General features: G+C 26.4%; 1 protein-coding gene across 1 annotated transcript; it reads right to left on the reverse strand.

The window, feature by feature from the left end:
- Positions 1-4554: 4554 nt before the first annotated feature.
- LOC113560190 (tubulin polyglutamylase TTLL6) lies at positions 4555-19661 on the reverse strand. The gene is made up of 9 exons (XM_026965949.1): positions 19606-19661; positions 19069-19225; positions 7353-7483; positions 7138-7294; positions 6952-7052; positions 6173-6301; positions 5883-6108; positions 5630-5805; positions 4555-4750 (listed from the first exon to the last, which is right to left on the reverse strand). The coding sequence occupies exons 1-9, from the start codon at positions 19659-19661 to the stop codon at positions 4555-4557; spliced, it is 1329 nt and encodes a 442-aa protein (XP_026821750.1).
- Positions 19662-19931: the final 270 nt, after the last annotated feature.

The following is a 19931-nucleotide window of genomic DNA, read 5'->3' on the forward strand; positions in this document are numbered from 1 at the left end:
TTTCGTTTGAAGTGAGTATAGTGTGATTACTAAAATATTGTTCATATCTGTAATGATTTACTTATATATAAACTTTTAAAATAATGTAATAAAATAAATAATATAATACAATTTATTTATAATCTAATATAATTTTTAGTTTGTTTACTCGCAAGTACTAGGTATAATTTTGTAATTTTATTTACTTTTTAAAAAAAAAACAGTATAGCACTTATAATAAAAATAAAATACAAATATTATTACCTGTCTCTTTCACTTCTACTGCTACCTTTGACCAGGCCTTTTCTGTAATGTCCCTTCTAGCGTATTCGGGAATTTTGAAGTTATATAAGCATGGATATTACTCTACAGCTTCAACCAGTTTTATAGTTAAGGTTTCTTCTTCTTTTGTTTTTGCCATATTGTCAATGATATTTACCAAATAATAATATAATTTATTATGATATTGCAAAAAGTCATGTGGTTGACTAGGCAACTTTTATCAAGCGACTGACAGCACTATATAGTCGCGAGCGATTAGTTGCTTTCGTGTCGCGTCGCAGTCACATCGCATCGCACTGGTGGGAAATCTCCGATATATTAACCCGTGTTTTATTAAACAAACGATTATCGCACGATATTTATTTATAATCGCGTTGCGTTGCGTCGCCCTAGTAGGACAAGAGCCTAAAAATAACTTTATTGTAGGCGGCGACTACAATAACAAACATCAGTCATGGGGTTGCCGTGTGAATAATCCGCGTGGTCTTACATTATATAATTTTTTTAAACACTAAAGAATTTAAAGTATTAGCTCCACCGGGACCAACGTATTGGCCATCCTCCTCAAAAAATCCAGATATATTAGATATCTTTGTGTCCAAAATCCCAAATAATTTATATTGCACCACTAAAAATATCCTGGATTTGAATTCAGATCACTCCTCTGTACTTCTAACCCTTAATACAACTCTAACTAAAAAAGAAACACCGCAACTTTTTAATAAATTTACAAATCACCATCAATTTCACAACTTTGTAAATGCAGAAATTCAATTAAATATTAAACTAAAAACACCCGAAGACATAGATTTAGCGGTAAATAATCTACCTAATATCATTCAAAGAACTGCATGGTCGGCTACAAATACAAATCCTCTTTCTCCTATCCTAAACTCGCTTCCGGTGTATATACGTACAAAAATTTATGAAAAGCGAAGAGCCAGAGCCTTCTTTCAACGAACTCGTCTTCCTTCCCACCGTCAAAATTATAACCATTTATCCAATTCCCTGAAAAAAATTCTTGTCAAATTTAAATCTACAACCTTGCAAAACCATCTATCTAAACTTTCTACAAAGGAAGGTAACCTCTGGAAAACAACAAAATAAATATTACGTTATAAAGCACCAAATCTCCCAATCAAAAAATCTGATGGCAGTTTAGCGTGCTCGGACACTGACAAGGCTGATCTTTTTAAGCTTCATCTATCTAACACATTCCAGCCACACTCTAATATAAGTGATGTTCATTTGAATATGGTCGAAGAGTTTCTTAATTCTCCACTTCCCGTCTCTTTACCAGTCAAACCATTCACACTAAACGATATTAAATATACCATCCAAAAAAGCTCTTTGAATAAATCACCTGGCTTCGATCTTATAACTACTGAAGTAGCTAGAAGTCTCCCAAAAAGAGCCATCGTCCATATCTCACACATATACAATGCAATTCTTAGACTTTCGTATTTTCCTCTACTCTGGAAATTTTCAACTATAATATTAGTCCCTACTCAACCAAATAAACCTCCTGATCTACCATCATCCTATCGTCCAATTAGTCTCTTACCATTCTTTGCTAAAATACTAGAAAGGTTAATTCTAAAACGTATACTACCAATTATTATTGAAAATAACGTACTGCCTGATACCCAATTTGGGTTTCGTGCTTCTCATTCAACTACACACCAAGTGCATAGATTAGTTGACGCTATTTCCTATGCACTGGAACAAAAATTATATTGTATGTGTGTGTTTTTAGACATCTCTCAAGCATTTGACAGAAATTGACATGATGGCCTACTTTATAAGCTTAAAAAAATCCTTCCACCTACTTACTATCTAATTATAAAATCGTATCTCATAGAACGTCATTTTCAAATTCGCTACGGATTTGCTTTCTCCGATATAGTAGTTAGTCCACGCAAGGCGGCATATTATCCCTATCCTTTATAACATTTATGCTTCAGACCAACCAACCACTCCTTTTACGTTAGTAGCCGACTATGCAGATGACAAAGCGATAATTTCCATCAACAACGATCCCCTCACTGCCTCTTCAAATCTACAAAATCATCTTGCCTACATGGAAAACTGGTTTACCATATGGCGTTTCAAAGTTAATCAAAGTAAATCTATCCACACTACCTTCACCCTCAGACAGGCTCCGTGTCCAAATGTTTCTTTATATGGTACACCCATTCCTACCTCACCTACAATTAAATACCTTGGTCTAACACTCGATCAAAGACTTACTTGGGCCCACCATATAAGAATCAAAAAAGACTAACTTTAAATAATCGCCTACGCATGTTAAAAACGGTATTATGCAATAATAAATATACCTCCACGTCCACCAAACTTCTTATATATAAAAGTCTACTCAAACTAATGTGGACGTACGGTCTGCAGTTATGGGGTAGTGCAAAAAAACAAACAAACGTCTCAAATCTTTCCCTTCATTCAGACCTAAAACTTAAGCTAATAGCAGAAGAATTCAAATGTTTCTATAAGACATTCTACAACCACTTAAGCACTCATTCGAATCCACTTATCAAAAAATTGGCCTCCGCTACCATACCAGGTAATCCCCCAAGACGCCTAAAGTGCAAGTAGTGCCGTGAATTAGTATAGTAATAATAAAAAAAAAAAATTAAGCAACCACAGAAAGTGTCATAAATGGGTGGCTCTTTTCATCAAATTATTTTCCTGTGTATATTACTATATTACTATTATAATAATACAGATTGTATATTATTTGTAAAAATAAAAAAAAAAAATCGTGGGAAGGAGTTCATTCTAAAGCCACAATTGGTATAAACAAAGTTTATAAATGCCTTAGTGAAAAAAAATCTATTATTAAATGATGATAAAACTATGTTCATGACTTTTTCCATAAATAAAACTCTCAAATGTGAAAGTAATAACAATACATAGGTGCACTAATTTACAAACGTATTAAAGAAGTCTCAAGAATAAGGTACTTAGAGATTATTTTTGATAACAACTTAAGATGGAATCTTCATTCACATAATGTAGTAGGGAAGCTACGCGCAATAACATATAAATTTAATAAACTCAAAAACTTGTTACCAAAAAAAATCTATACGTATGATATATTTTGCCTTGTATCAATCAATATATCAATAAGGTCTATTAGTATAGGGTAGACTGGGAGATGGGGTTTTAAGACAGTTGCAAGTCAATCAAAATAATATAGTACAAATTTGTTTAAATAAATGTACTCTGGAAGGATCAACTAGACAAAATAACTTAGATTTGGGCGTAATACCTATTCGGATCACTTTATAAAAAAATTGTAATTATGTTCATTTTTAAAACGTCTAATAAAAAAAAAAGTAACCCTTTTTATAAAGACAAAAGAGAAAATAGATTCTATAAAATTCCTGTTAAAAATTAAAAAAAAATCTTTCAGTCAATTGTTGACTATCTGGGGTCTACCTATTTTAATTTAATGCCTTATGAAGCAAAAAAAAATATTCACTTACATCAAGGTAATGTTAAAAATATTATTTGGTATAATGTATTATTATATTAACTGGTTATTTTTAGAATTAGTCTAAACTTTTAATTTGATTTTGTAATTAATGCCTCATTTTTATTGTATGTTAAGTAGTATTAAGTAATAATATTCAAGAAATTGTGTAGTGTATAGATGACAACTTGTTTTGTTTTTTATTACTTTTATTTTTTAGACTGTATCTATTATATATTAATATTTTATGTACATAATCTAAAAAATGTTGTTAAATTCTTTTAAAACTGTATACTCTCAATCCCTAACACAAGCTTAGCTTAAAAGGGATTGATAATCATAAAATAGTATATAAGTTAATATCATTATATTGTTAATTTATGATGAAAAAATAAAATAACTAAATACGACTAATACGAGTAAGTAGTTAATACTAAAAATTAAACATTAGACAAAAATTATTTTTACATATATATATGATAGTCCATAATTTGTATTAAATAGATTTGATAAAAGTTAAGTCACAATTTATCGATAAAAATAAATAAATAAAAACCAAGATTTAATCTCAAAATAATTCTGAATTATATTGATTAATGTTTGGTTATAATTAGAAGATTCCGACGTACCTAACAAATAATTTGTTAAAGGGGAAACTTTTTAACCACTATTAGTGGTAGGGGGAAGTCCCCTCTTCACTTTAACACCAGAATATAAATAATCATTATAGGAAGAATTATATTCACAATAATATTATATAATATTTATTTATACTTAATCATTAATTTTACTTTTACCTGAAATTATTTTTTAGATTCTTGATGTAATGATGTACGACGTGTGTGTCGGTAAATTGCACTTTCATTGCAGTAAAAATAATGTTCATACAAATGCGCATTTTTCTCTGAGAATACCAATCTATAGTTACCCATATTTTTGCTTTCCCATAAATTATTTTGTTGCTCAAAATTTTCTTTGCACCTTAACGTTCTTTGTTTGCTAAAAATTATTTACATTATTATAGGTTAATAAACGATACTTAAGAGGACGCCATACCCGTATATGTTGTCTCTGTCTTACGAACGTAAGACATAGAAAATTAAATCAATAAAAGCCTACGAGATGCCCCAGATAATATTATTACCTATAAGTTTGATAATAAATAAATTGACTCTAATATTAAAGCTAACAGCATCAAATTGGTTCTGCTGAACGCAAATTTTCTATGTATTACGTTCATAAAACAAAAACATCACATGCGGGTATGACGTCCTCTTAAAAACGATTAAATCTAAAAGTACTCAATACTTAATTATTTTTAAAGTTCCATAGAAAATAAAATTTACTATTAAATTAATTAGGTTATATTAAGATCTTATATAATTAAAATCATGTACATACATAATTGAAAATGGTGTACATATTTAAATAGGTAAATATATTTTTCTTTATTTTTTCAAAAATAATTCAGTATTACATAAAAAATTTCAGACTTTAAAAGACGTGGTAGCTGGTACAAATATAGTATAATGGTAGTGGTGGTTATGAATACACAATTATTAATTAATTTTTGTAGTAAGATTATAGTCAAAATAGTTGACCGACAAAATGTTCAAAATATACAATTGATTTAACAATTTATTTATGCGTGGTACAATTTACTTAAAAATATCAAAGATAAAATTTGAGTTATATTTTCGTAGAAAATTGTATAATTGTCTATATAGGATTAAGGTTACCAGCAACATTACATTTTTATATCCAGTTCAATAAATTACCGATGCAATCCAATTAGTTATTACTATGGTATTTTGATATGATCAATATATTTAATAAATTAATAAATGTAAACGAATGGACAATAGTTATCAAACATACTAAACGTTTTTATCAGCATTGATGGTTTGTTGTTGAGTTTTCCATTTATCCTCTCCAGAAACGAACTTTTTTAAAGTCTTGTTCAATTGCAATAGTTTGAACGTATCAATAAGTAGTTCTCGTTTCACTATTTTATCAATCGAAGTGTCCGTGTGGAAATCTGGCGAATGATTGACCTAAGCACAATACATTAGGGTGTTTAAAAATGAAAAATCAATCCATTGCATGGATCAATGATGTAACAATATCTGACTTCCAAAAGATATGGTTTGCAGTTTTCATCTAAAAGTATGTCGAATCCCAGGATTTCAAAACATGCTGGCATGTATTTATGACTGGAGAAACATGTCTGATAGCTGCGGTTGACAAACGGATAGGCCAGGATTATGGTTTTAATGATTACATCATCAATTTCGTTCCATATTTTTTTCTCATCGTAGCCTTCTGCGTGTAGCCAATTATTGAGCGTTGTAATTCGGCTAAACTTAACGAATCATATTCTAAAATAAAAACGGGTTCATGTTTACTTTTTTATAATCTCACCGTTTACTTCCAAAAACTTCGTTATCGATGTACATTTTATTGCATTTGTTCACTGAGTAATTGGTTAGGTGCATATACCGATCGTTTACATTGTTGTGCGTAGGCGTTTCATAAGGTTCCGTTGCTAATCTGTGAAATCATTATATATGGTACAAGTGAAAGTTGAATTACATTATATCAATTTAACTATTATTATAGCATTGGCGCATCGCAAACAAAATGTAAGAAAAATAAATTATTTACTGCATAGTATCACGCATATAACTAATAAATTAATAAATATAGAGTAAAATTGTATACGTTTATAATTACAAAATCTTATTAATTCTGAGTGTACCTAATTTTTTACAGCAAGGTTTTAAAGGTTTTGAAAAAACTACCTACATACGTTAATAATTATAGAAAAATACAATCTGCTTGAATAAATATATAGGCTATCATCATCAATTGAAATAAAAATGTTGAATACTGACATTCAAACTATTTAAAATTGAATCAGGTCAAAAATCATAATTCATCGTGAATTTAAAATTTAAAATTTCAACCTTAACATTATTTTTTATTGAGATAAGTATCATACTATCATACTATACTATGAAAGTTTTTAGACTTTACACATATTCAATTATATTATTAGGTACCTATAATCATAGCTACAATAACTTTAATAAGTCAAAAAACGATTTTTTTTTTTTTTTTAATAGACTATTACGTTATAGTTTCTCATACAAAATATTGTTAGATTTACAAAGTATTAAACATTAAGACGTTATTTTTACCTGACAAGACCATCATTATAAACGTATATCTTAAGTGGATCACATGATGCTATCAAAGTATACACACGCATGTCAAATTTATAGCCATCTAATAACAATGGCTAAAAAAAATATAATATTATACAGTTAAGTTATTAATTGTTTTATGTTATTTGCTCATAATTTAACAATTCGTTTTTGATTTACTTTGGAAATATAAAGCTGACAAATCATATTTTTATATTGATTAATTTTTTTGGGAGATTTTGTTATATATATCCCGGTTCCTCGACTTCCTGTTGTTGGTTTTAAAATATATGTTGAACTTTTATGTTGACTCATATAATTTTGAAATTTTATATAACTAAAATTAAATCAGTTCTATTTATTTTATGTTGATTATTTATTAGAAAAAATCTTACTCTGATGGTAAATACCATGTCATAGGATAAAAGTTATAATCGTCTCGAAAACTAGTAGCCATTGTGTCGAGGTTGCGAGCTAATGAATCCTTACGACAAATTTCTGACATACCCAGAAAATGATTTGTCTTCTGAAAATTATAAACTTTATAATCGTAAACCGGTTTAATTTATTATTTCGTTTTAATATTTTACAGGGTTTAGTACTCGGTACTCAGAATCTAGCGAGAAAATATATTTATTTATATATTGCTATTAAATCTACACATTGACCAATTAAAATGAGATTTATATACAAATAATATTAAGTTAAGAGTTCAAAATACATAAATAAAAACGATGGAATGATTGATTTTATAATAACCCAAATACACTAGTAATTTACTTAAATAAAGTCTAGTTTAGAAATTAATTTTAAAAAGGAGATTTAAACAGTTTATGGAATTTATAGATCAACACAAGTTGATATTAATTAATTTTTAGATGAATTTGAATAAACTATCCTACGAAGATCTAAAATAAAAAATATATACTACAATAAAAGGTGATCTAAATATAGATATAATAAACACAAATTTAGACTGTAATAACTATCTTAATTTAATTAACGAATATAGATTTATTAATCTCATTAACTGTATTACTATATCAAAATAAATAGGATATTTAGATCATGTACTTTTAAACCCTTACAACATATTAACAAATATAAAAATAATCTGCAATAAATAAATTCATAAACATTTAAAAAAAAGGAAGAAAATAACTGTTATTAAAAAAAAAAAACAAAATTAAAAAAAATTAAACCTTAGGTACAACTATAATTATTTTATCGATTCGTCGAAAAGATGAATTACACTTAATAGTAAATAAACATCCAACCCATTAAATAAAAAAATTAAATAATACTATTTAAAATATAAGAACATCTTAAAAGGATGTTAGCGCACTATTTGTTTACTCTCTCTGGCCCACGCGTGACATAGATAAAAAGCATTTACGCAAAATCATTTTTTCTATGATTTTAAGTAATCTTGGAGTAAAAATAGAAAAAAAGATGGAGAATAATATCTTTGAAGGAATGACATATCGATTTGTCTAAATATGGTCTCAAGACAATTTAAACATCATTTAAATTTACAACATTATTTTGTTTATTTTGAAAGTCAAATAACAATAAAATATAAAATCCATATATCATTCCCTCAAAAGTATTATTATCTATCTTTTTTGTAATGGATGATTTTACACTAAGATAAAAAATAGTTGATTCTGCGTAAATGCGTTTTTTGTATGTTGTGCGTGGGCCAGAGAGAGAAAACAAATAGTGCGCTGACATCCTCTTAACTAACACGATAAAAGAAACTAAAATTAAATATAAATCTGAAATAGAAAGAGCCAGAAATTATTTTAAACAAAATTATAAAAGATGCGACAAACCATTTTAAAACTATTTCACAAATTTACATTTGGTGAAAAACTACACACAATAGGTAAATAAAAAAAAATATATGATATTTTAATAAGTACCTACTTCATAAACGTCGCTTTAAACATAAACCAAATAAAACATAGGTAAAAAACAATCAATACATGACTTAGACAATACAGAATACATAAACTAAACAACAAACCACTAAAATCATTTAATAAATTTAGTTTAATTAATGACGAAGGAATAATAAAAGCCCTAAAATGTGACTTTTCTCCTAGGTTAGATAGAATTTCTGTAAAAATGCTTAAATTAAATATACATTCATTAATTAAACCATTATCATACACAGTGGTGGATTTAGCGTCAGACAAAATAGGCAGTTGCCTAGGGTGGCAAATTTTTAGAGAGGCGGCAATTGTAGGCTAATATTTTATTGAGACTAATAGGTTTTTTTTGATTTTTTAATGTAGGGTACTCTTAACGATGGCAAAATAATGTTTAATATTTCAATATAACATATTATTCTTGTTAATATAATTAACAATTCTTCTTCATTTTATAATACATAACAATAAACGTCCAAGTAAATTATCGAATGACTGCCGGAAAGTATATCTGTTATTTAAATACTAACCATAGATAACATATTTCGTTATTTTGCTTTTTATACTAAGTCTTAAAAATTATTAAAGGACTATACTGCCCTACTATACTATACTAATGGCCGTATACGCCAAAAATTGAAAAACAGGTTTTTTTATACTGAAATGTTCTAAATTTAATTTCGATTTTTTTATGTGCTAAGCAAAATCGTCGTATGACCCATTATTTACAAGATAAACAGGGAAATGCATACACGGTTTTCTAAAAAGTATAGAGTTTACTAAGCAAAAAGGCAGTATCTACTATGTATTAAGCAAAAAGGCAGTAAGTGATAAGTGATCTCACTATACGACTTTTGCTTAGTATGGGTTCACGCCTTTTCCGCTAAGGAAAGATATCTATTTTTCAGCCGTATGTGGCTATTTATAGAAACATTATTAAATATTATCATGATTCATGATGTTTACTTCACGTATAATTCTTGTCATTGATTATAATTTCGTATTTATGACGTAGTATGATTTGTGTTTATCATGGATTTTAAACTGTATTATTAGTATATTGGTTTTTAATCAAAAAATGTTATAATTGTGGATTTGTGGTTTTTCCAAATTAATTAAATTGTTAACGAAAACAATCACATTTATTATCTCATTCATAAATGTATTATTGTATCTATGAATCATAGGCTATGATTATAATATAATATAAGTAGTAAGTACGTACATTTATATATTTTTTACTCTAGTTATAATATATCAATTAAAAATTAAAATGTATCGGTCTCGTGCGGAAAAATTAATTATTTTAGTTGAGAAATCAAAAAATTATGAAAATATTTATCGAGATAAGATTATTTTCTCTTTAAACTAATATTTTAACTAACATTTACTATTTATATTATAAATTATTAGTCAGTGTATAAATGTCTAATAATATTGCTAGTAAAATATACAGATGGGCATTATTGATGTGGTTAGTTAGAAGGCATCTAATTAATATTATTTTTTTAATCTAGATAGTGATAAAAAAGTTACAATTAAAACCAAAAGAGATGCCACCAGCAATAATTTACCTCAAATAGGGAATCCAATTGAAAACTAAGTTCAACTGGTAAGTTATAGTTTATGATTCATAATCTTAAAAGTTAAATTGGCCATTTAGTCTTATAAAATAAATACCAAGAATAATTTTTTAAATTTTAACTCAATTATTATTTCTTTATTTTTTTCTATTAGTCACCAAAATGCTTCATAAAGTATTATGTATGGTGTATACTTTATCTTGGTATAATATAATTTGTGTCTTGTGTGGTAAAATTTTAAATTATTATAGTTAAAAAATAATAATAGTGTTTTCTTGAAAATAAATTATAATCACAGAAAGAGAAAAACTGAAAAATATTAATAAAAATTAATATTTTTTTTTCATATTATCATCATACAAATTTAGTTTTTTTCTATTTTAAGTAAAATTGTAGTACCTATATAAATTAATAATTATAAATTTTATTTTACATTTCATAAAAATTTCAAATACAAACTACAAAATTTTTATAACATACATTTTCAAAGTAAACAAATTTTATTCATGTTAACATTAATTGTATTATAATAACATACAAATAAAGCATCAAATTGTATTAATAGTGTTTCTATTACAGGAAGTAATAAAATAGATACAATCAAAATAGATGTATTTACAAACAACGATTTACCTCTTACCTATCCAGAAGATCCTACAGTATGTAGCTCAACTAATACGTTATACTTTATATTTAATATAAATTCTTCACACATTTCATAGTCTATGTATTGTTTATTATTTGTTTATTACCTATATGATATATATATTTTTGAAGTTTAAATTAAATTATTCGGATATAATTTTTTGTGCTATTAACAAGTTAACATAAATTACTATGTATACAACTATTATATTATATTATATTACTATATAAATATATATGAATATATTAAGTTTTGTTCATTAAAAAGAAATATATTATTTGAATAATGTAGAAAATTCATCAATATCAACAGTGGATAACTCTTTTCTTGATGCTGATTATGTTCCACCAGGTGAAAAAAAGAAATTTGAAGAATCTAGTTTTGATATTAGTCTTCCAAGTCATGAAGCTGTGAATTTAGTAGACAATCTTTGTGATACAGGTAATATTTTGTTTTATTTATTTAAAAATAAGTAGATTAAATTATTTATTTACTATTTAGTTTGTCTAGAATTGTAAAATAATGCTGAAAATGCAATGAATGTTGAAGAAATTCATGCATTCATACCAGAAACTAATAGTGACACTGAATTTTCCTTTGAACTTTATACAAAAATCGGAGGGATAAGAAAATGTAAAAAATTCAAAATGAATCTGAATAAGAGAAAACAAATTAAACAAAAGAAAACTGCATCAAAACATTAAGTTCAATACCTTTGTGATAAAAATAAATGTAAAAAAAAAATGTAACGCTAATATATGTAGTAAACAACGCCATATAATTAATAATTAATTCTGGGCTATGGTTGCATTGCAAAAATAAAACAATTTATTTTAGATGCCTGTAGTACTTCAGCAGTAAAACGAAGAAGAAGGGGAATAAATAATAACCGAAAAAATAAAACCTATAGTTATCATTTAACTGACCATAAAGGTGTATCTATTGCAGTATATAAAGTTTTTTTTTTTGACAACATTAGGTTTAAAAAAAAACAATGATAAGGTGGTTTCAAATATTCTTAATAAAACACCGGCTAGGAACATTACATCTAATATAGAAAAAAGAGGTTAACTAGTGTCTCGCAGTAAATATCAACACACAGACTTGGTTTGTGAACATATTGAGATATACCATCCAACAACAACTCACTATAGGCGAGAGCATGCTCCCAATACTTGGTATTTACCAGGTGATATAAATGTAAAAATGATGCATCAAGATTTCATTGAAAAATATCCTTAGTGCAGCATTTTATATAATTTTTACAGAGGTAAAATAAAGGAAAAAAAATTATTTTTTCAATTTAGGTCATGAAGAGTGTGAGTCATGTGAGAAATTCAAACTACGGTCATGATAAAGAGTCAATAGAAAAAGATTGTGATACATGTACTAATTGGAAAATACACGAAAAAAAATTCATGAACACAAGAAATCTATACAAAATACATGTAAGTGAAAAATATAGTTTTAATGGATGTCTAACGATTTCTGCAGATTTGTAGAAAGTAATAATGCTACCAAGAGCAGAAATTTTCAAAAAGGTAATTTTCACAAGGCGCATATCACGAAAATTTTGTTCCTGTTGGTAAAGTTAGTTCTCATAAACCACTAGCTTTTATATGGCATGAAGGTATTACAGGAAGAAATAAAGAAGATTTAATAAGTACATTCTATATGCTTTTAAAGCCAAAAGAGATGTACCTGTTATTAATATTTGGTTGGATAATTGTGCCAGCCAAAATAAAAATGTTTTTTTTTCTTGTATATGTTGTGAATTCATTTTAAATATCAACTAATGAAATAATAATTTATTATTTTGAACCAGGACACACTTATATGAGTGCTGATAGTTTTCACCACCAAGTGGAGATGGCATTGAAAAAACAAAATAAGACCTATGATTTCAATGATTTTTGAAGATGCTCTGAAAAGTACTAATAAAGGCAAAGTTGATGTGAAAGTAATGGAACATGACTCATTCTATGATTGGATAGATTATAAATCTTCTCAAAAACTAAAACAATGCCGTGTTCTTTTAAAAGATATTGTTTGTATAAAAGCTGAAAGAGGAAAGTTTGTTTTGCAATATAAAACCAAACTAACTGAAACGGAATTTAAGGAATTAGACTTTATCTGCAAAAAAAAATATGAAAAAAAATGGTATTTTGATGGTGTTGCCAAAAGTTAAACCATGTGGTATGGCCAAAGAAAAGTTATAGAGTATACTCCAAAACTTGAAAGTCATTTTACCAGAAAATCGTAAACTGTTTCGGGAAAATCTCAATATAAACAATGATTGATCATTATGTATTATTCATAGACTTATATAATTTTATGGTATTATTATTATAATTATATTCATATAACAATTATAATTAACTATTAAGTTTAAAAACATTGTTTATCATATCTTAATATCACATTGTTAAAAATGTATATTGTTTTATGTTAGTCTCTACAGAGGAAACTTAGAAAATTAAAAGGTTCCTAAGATATATAGAGGAAACGAGGATATAAAAGACTGTTATAAAATGGATCTAGTTAATTAAATTTTTTAAAAGTTTTCAAATTTATATAACTTAAGTACATAAATTTGTTTTAATTGAAAGTTGCAATTTATAATATGTTATTTAATTTACTATTACAATTATTATATTTTACTGGTAGACAGTAAACATAAAGGATGTTTTAAAATGTTTAGTTATAAAATAAAAAAAGTTGAATGTTAATAATACATTTTGATGTGTTCTTTCTTTTTTAAATATAAATTTACAAATTTAAAATTGATGAAAAATGTTTGATCCTAACCAAAAATAGCATATGTATTCATACTGCTATTTTTTTAAGTAAACAACATTCAAGTTTGTATTATTTTACTAAGCAAAAAAGCCGTAAGTCCATTTAAGTCAGTTCTAGACAGTTTAGAGTTACATAATATATTTTTTTAGATTCTACATAAAAAACTAAGTCTCATTTCATTTTTAGTTTTATTCAAGACAATATATAAATAGTACAAAGTAATTTAGAAAAAGCTATTCTCAACATTTTGAAAATGACATATACTGCCATTAGGCTTAGTAGGGCAGTATACAACTAAAAAAAAATTCTAATTTTTTTTATTGTGTGAAAATATAGTACTTTAAAAAAGTATAATTTTGGTGGCATAAAAATTTCTGTCGGACAATTGCTTCCGTGTTTAAATATAAGTCGTGTTTTACGCGTGACGTTATAAAATCACACCGTTCGACGGACCGTATCTAAAATACACGCGTGGTATTTATTTTGCGCGATTAAAATAATTAAAGGGAAAAATTGATTTAAGGTATAAGTTACTTATAGAAAGGTTATAAATTTATTTTGATGATCATATTATTTTTACAGTATTACAATTTATTTCAGGGTAGCTTATAGGAAAGACAAAAAATAAAAATATATTAATTATATATAATATATTAAATAATATTATACACTGTTAATTAAACTTTAAACAAATGTGCTATTATAATTTAAAGTTTATTAAAGTAAGTAATGCTACATATGCAGTTCAATGAGTCAATACACACTGTATTAGCTACTACAATAGTCGACTTTATGAATTTGTATACATAATTACCAATGAAGTATATTATTTATAGCTTATTAAAATAGTTAATTTAAATTAATTGATAAATTATTATCAAAAAAAAAAATTAAAATTGTTTATTTAAACAAGCACATTACACTCAAATACAAATTAATGTCACACAGTCGACAGTGTGTACTGGAATGTCGAAGTACCTATCCGCGTGTTTTTTGCTTTTATTTATAATCAAACATAAAATATGACTTTGTGCTCGGTATTTGATTGTGCATCAAATAACGATCGTAAACGTATAAATGTTGATAATGACAATAATTTACATTATTATACTTTTCCAAAACAGGATAAATCACCATTACGACATCGAAAATGGGAAAATTTTTGAAAAGAAAAAATTTTATGCCTAGCGGTGAGTCAGTTATTTGTTCTAAACATTTTTCCTGCTTGATTTCAATCAATTAAATGTTTTGAAAAGACAACTTATGTCAGATTCCAAGTGTATTATAAGATTAAATCCTAACGCAGTACCTAGTATTCAAATTAGTACAAATAATCAGTGGCGTATTTTTAATTTTGATAAATTTTAAAGGGAATTTGACAAATAAAAATATGTGATTCGTTATGAACTATTTCAATATTATATAAGGTCCTAAACTAATTCGGAAAAAATAAATTTAGTTTTAAATAATGTACTTATTATCTTATTATAGCATTAATTATTTATAAAACTGTTATTTTTATAGCACCACTGATATCGAATGTAACAAACAAAATATATAGTAATAATTATTAAATTATTGTGACCGATGATGATTACTATATAGGTACTAATGTATATTAATATGTTTAAATGATATTATGTTATTTTTATTTTATAACAGTATACATGCAATTTATATTTTTATCTTGCGGCTCCGTGGCCCGTGCCTTCATGCGTCTGTGTTACTTGTTTTTTGTGTATATTTAGATATAAATAAATTACAATGATGTTTTTTTTTAATGTATATTAATACGTTGGATTTTAAATGTCCATGTAAATTTATTTTAAAACATATTATTATTTATCAATTGAATTTGAATCATTTTTCATTTAATCGTCGTCGAAGAAACAAGGCAGATAAAATATACAGTGAAATAGTAATATTATCATATTATTGTCATTGGTGAGTATATTATTTTATAATATTTATTTTTCACAAGTGCACATAATTCGTAAATTAATATTCATTATAATTAAGTATTTTTCAAACTAATAATAGGCATATTATATGATGTTCTTTATCTAAATTACGAATATACAGAATCGTAATATTTTTAAGTCATTTTTTCTCGTTGCTTTATTATTATTTAAGTATTAAGACTAGGTTCACATATTCACATGAGCGTTAGACTTAGAATAATCATCCATTATGCATTTTTAATTATAAAACTATTATGACCTAGAAAATACAATTTTTGTATTATAATTATTTCAGATATAAATAGTAAAGAGAATAGAGATTGAATTAAATATTAATTGAAATGTCACAAAAAAATCAAAATTCTATAACTTCTTTCTTTAAGATACAGTCCAAACGAGAACTATCGCCGTCTACTGTATCAAGTGAGTTTAAAAAGTCGTCTAAAATAATGGATTCCAATGAACAATCATTAACTGTTCCAAATATTAACCTACTAAGTTATGATTCCCAATTAACCTCACAATTAACCATCGATACTGATTATAATTGTCATGATATTGGATTCTATATTAATCGAACATTAACCGAAAAAGAAATAGCTATTGTATTGACACAAATTTGGGTTCCACAAATAGATTACAAATTTCCATCAAAATCATACATTGTACAAAATAAAACAAAACATTTAAAATTTTAATATTCCTGGCTTTTAAAATTTCCTTGGCTGGCATATTCAGCTAAAGAAAACGGAGCTTACTGTAAAATATGTGTAAGTTTCTCTAAGTCTGGTGGACATAATTCTCAGGGATTAGGTGCTCTAGTAAAAAATAAATATAATAACTCGAGAAAGACAATAGAAGATTTCAAAGAATATTCAAATCGGGAATATCATAAAACTTGTGTATGTAACGCTAATCATTTTCTTGAAGTCCAAAAAAATCCTTCTCAATCTATAATTTCTAAATTAGAAACAGGCAGAGTAAATCAAATTGAAAAGAATCGAAAGAATATAATTCCAATAATTCAAACAATTATATTATGTAGTAAACAAAATATTTCCCTTAAAGATCATAGAGATTCAGAGAAAATAACTATTGAAGAAGCTGACAATGTCCATCTTGACAAAAATGAAGGTAACTTCCGAAAAATACTTCGATATAGAGCACAAGGAGATCCAGACTTAAAATAATTTTTAGAATCTTCCGGTAATATCAAGTATATAAGTCCTATAATTCAAAATGAAATAATAGAATCTTGCAATCAAATTATTTTAAAAAAAATTGTCACAAGAGTAAATTCTCAAACATGTTTCACTATTCTTGTCGATAAAACAGCAGATATCTCTGGCATAGAACAGATTTCTTTATGTGTAAGATATTTAAATATTGAAACTAAGGTACTCCATGAAGATTTTCTTCAATTTGTCTCTACAACAGACATGACCGGTATAGGTTTAGCAAACATAATATTAAATAGTTTACATGCATTTAGAATTGATTTGAAATATATGAGGGGACAAGGATACGATGGGACCTCTACAATGTCTGGTGCATTCAATGGAGTTCAAGCGGTAATTCGCAAAAGTTATCCACTTGCCTTGTACATTCATTGCCCAGCACATGTATTAAATCTTTCTGTATCTAATTCCTGCTCAGTACAAGGAATAAGGAATTGTTTAGGGACAATTTCAAAAACTAGAGATTTTTTTATATATCCGAAGCATAAAGATGTTTTAAATAATGCAATTGAAGAATTTAAAGAGTATAATATTACAAAAAAATCTTTAAAACGACTATGCTCTACTCGGTGGATAGAACGGTATCATGCTGTAAATGATTTTCTAGAACTTTTTGAGTGTATTATTAAATCATTGGACTTAATTTCTAACTGGGCGGATTCAGACACATCTACACAAGCAAGTAATTTGCGTTCTTCCATATTACAAGGTGAATTTATTATCTGTTTACATATTGTAGCTAAAGGATTTGGTCTTGGACTGCCATTATCAAAACAATTACAACGGATAAATATAGATTTAGTAGAAGCTATGAGCCTTGCCGAAGACATTAAAAGAATTTCAGACATTACGAACAAATGTAGATATTGAATTTCATGCTATTTTTGAAGATTCAAAAGGTTTAGCAAATACATTTAATGTAGATATATCTATGCCAAGAATAATAGGCATACAAAAAAATAGAGTTAATATTGTCACTGAATCACCAGAAACCTATTTTCGAATAAGCGTATTTATACCTTATTTAGATACATTCATCGAACAACTAAAATCTTATATTTTATTACTAAAAAAAAATATGATTTTATTAATTATTTATACGTACATAGTTGTATTTCTTTGAATTGTGTTATTTTACTATAAGTTTTTATATATAATATTACATTATATTATATGAATAATAAAATATATGTATTCGATTGTATTAATGTTTTAGTTATATAAGAAACATTTTTCGTGATTATTTTTTTTAATCGTACTTTATATTTATTAAATTTATACTTTAAAAAATGAATTTGTGGGGCCCACATAAACACGTTTAGTCTTTTTGAAGATTAAATTAAAATTAAAATAAATAAAAAATGTTACGGCAAAAGTATAAATACCAATAAATCCATTCTACCTAAAATTATCTTCTTTCTAACTTACACTTATATTATAAAATACCAACAATTTAAATAAAAACCAGACTGATCGATTGAAGTGTATTTCAATACATAGACATAGTGCTAAAATTAAGGCTAGTTTTAATCGTATTGAATAGGGAGATATACATTTTAGAATAATGATACCTACTCATATTTCAAAAATTATAAAAGAAAACTGCCAAGAGCTTAAAACCCTGGTTGTTCAGAATTCTTCAATATTTTTTTGTCTTTCCTGCACCGATAGTTTAATGTAAGATGCGAGTTGAAACATTAGAAAATGACCATTTTCCGTCTAATTATTAAGACACATATAGAAACTTTTTACTTTTAATCCTTAAAAGTACCAATTAAATTCAATGTCCTGCTAGAAAACATATCGAAGTTGAAGTTTTGTCTACTCCAAAAGAAGATGGCATCATTGTAAAATTAATACATTAATGTGACTACGGTCAGAATTTCAAAAATATTTTTGCTTCCTATGTATTACTCGTATAATTAAATTATAAAATGTTTTATAGCTTACTTGGTATTTTTTTAAATATTTTGCTTTTTTGATGTCCATGGGTGTATTACACCACCACAAATCCCACGATTCTTCAGGTTTTACAACATTCATGCCCATTAATATTGCTACATCATGTACAATAGAATAATTACAATTTTGCAAGCATATCGCACCCCTATGTAACAGCAAAATATTTAAATTTGTATGTTTGATTCGATGACTATATGAGATCGGGTAGTGTTATCAAATATAGTTCAAAATTCAGAACTTATAAAGACACTATCTATACGAAAATTTGAGTACTTTACAATGTATCAGCAATAAAATATAGTAACATTTTCTCTATCTAATTTCTAAATTGAACTGGTTATTACTTATGAAAATAATATTGAGTATTGTTATTTGGCGTTTACTAACAATTATTTATTTAATAAAAAATACTAAAAATTGTCAAAATTTAGCATTTTAAATATTCATTACTTTATTAATTGAGTACTCTAATAAATCATAGTTCCAACATTCTAGGTATTTTTAGTATATTATTGATTCAATTACTTTTTTTGTAAATTCATTTCCTCAGTAATCTGTTGAATAGAACTTGTTTTCTCCATCGTAGAATCTAAAAACAAAATACAAAAATAAAATAATTAACTTAAACAAAATTTGTATAAGATTATTTTTTTTGGTTGTTATGAGAACGGTTGTCGCATAGATAATTATAAGTTTAAATCAGTGAATCTATTAATAATTTCTACATTATATTTTAATTAAATACATTTTTGTTTATTCAATCTCAGATATGAAGAAATACTATAATATTACCTATTTCAATAATCTAGAATGTCAATTTACTTCCACTGATGATAAATAAAATAGTTCTG

The sequence above is a fragment of the Rhopalosiphum maidis genome, chromosome 3 (genome assembly GCF_003676215.2).
Source record: "Rhopalosiphum maidis isolate BTI-1 chromosome 3, ASM367621v3, whole genome shotgun sequence".
NCBI lineage: Eukaryota > Metazoa > Arthropoda > Insecta > Hemiptera > Aphididae > Rhopalosiphum > Rhopalosiphum maidis.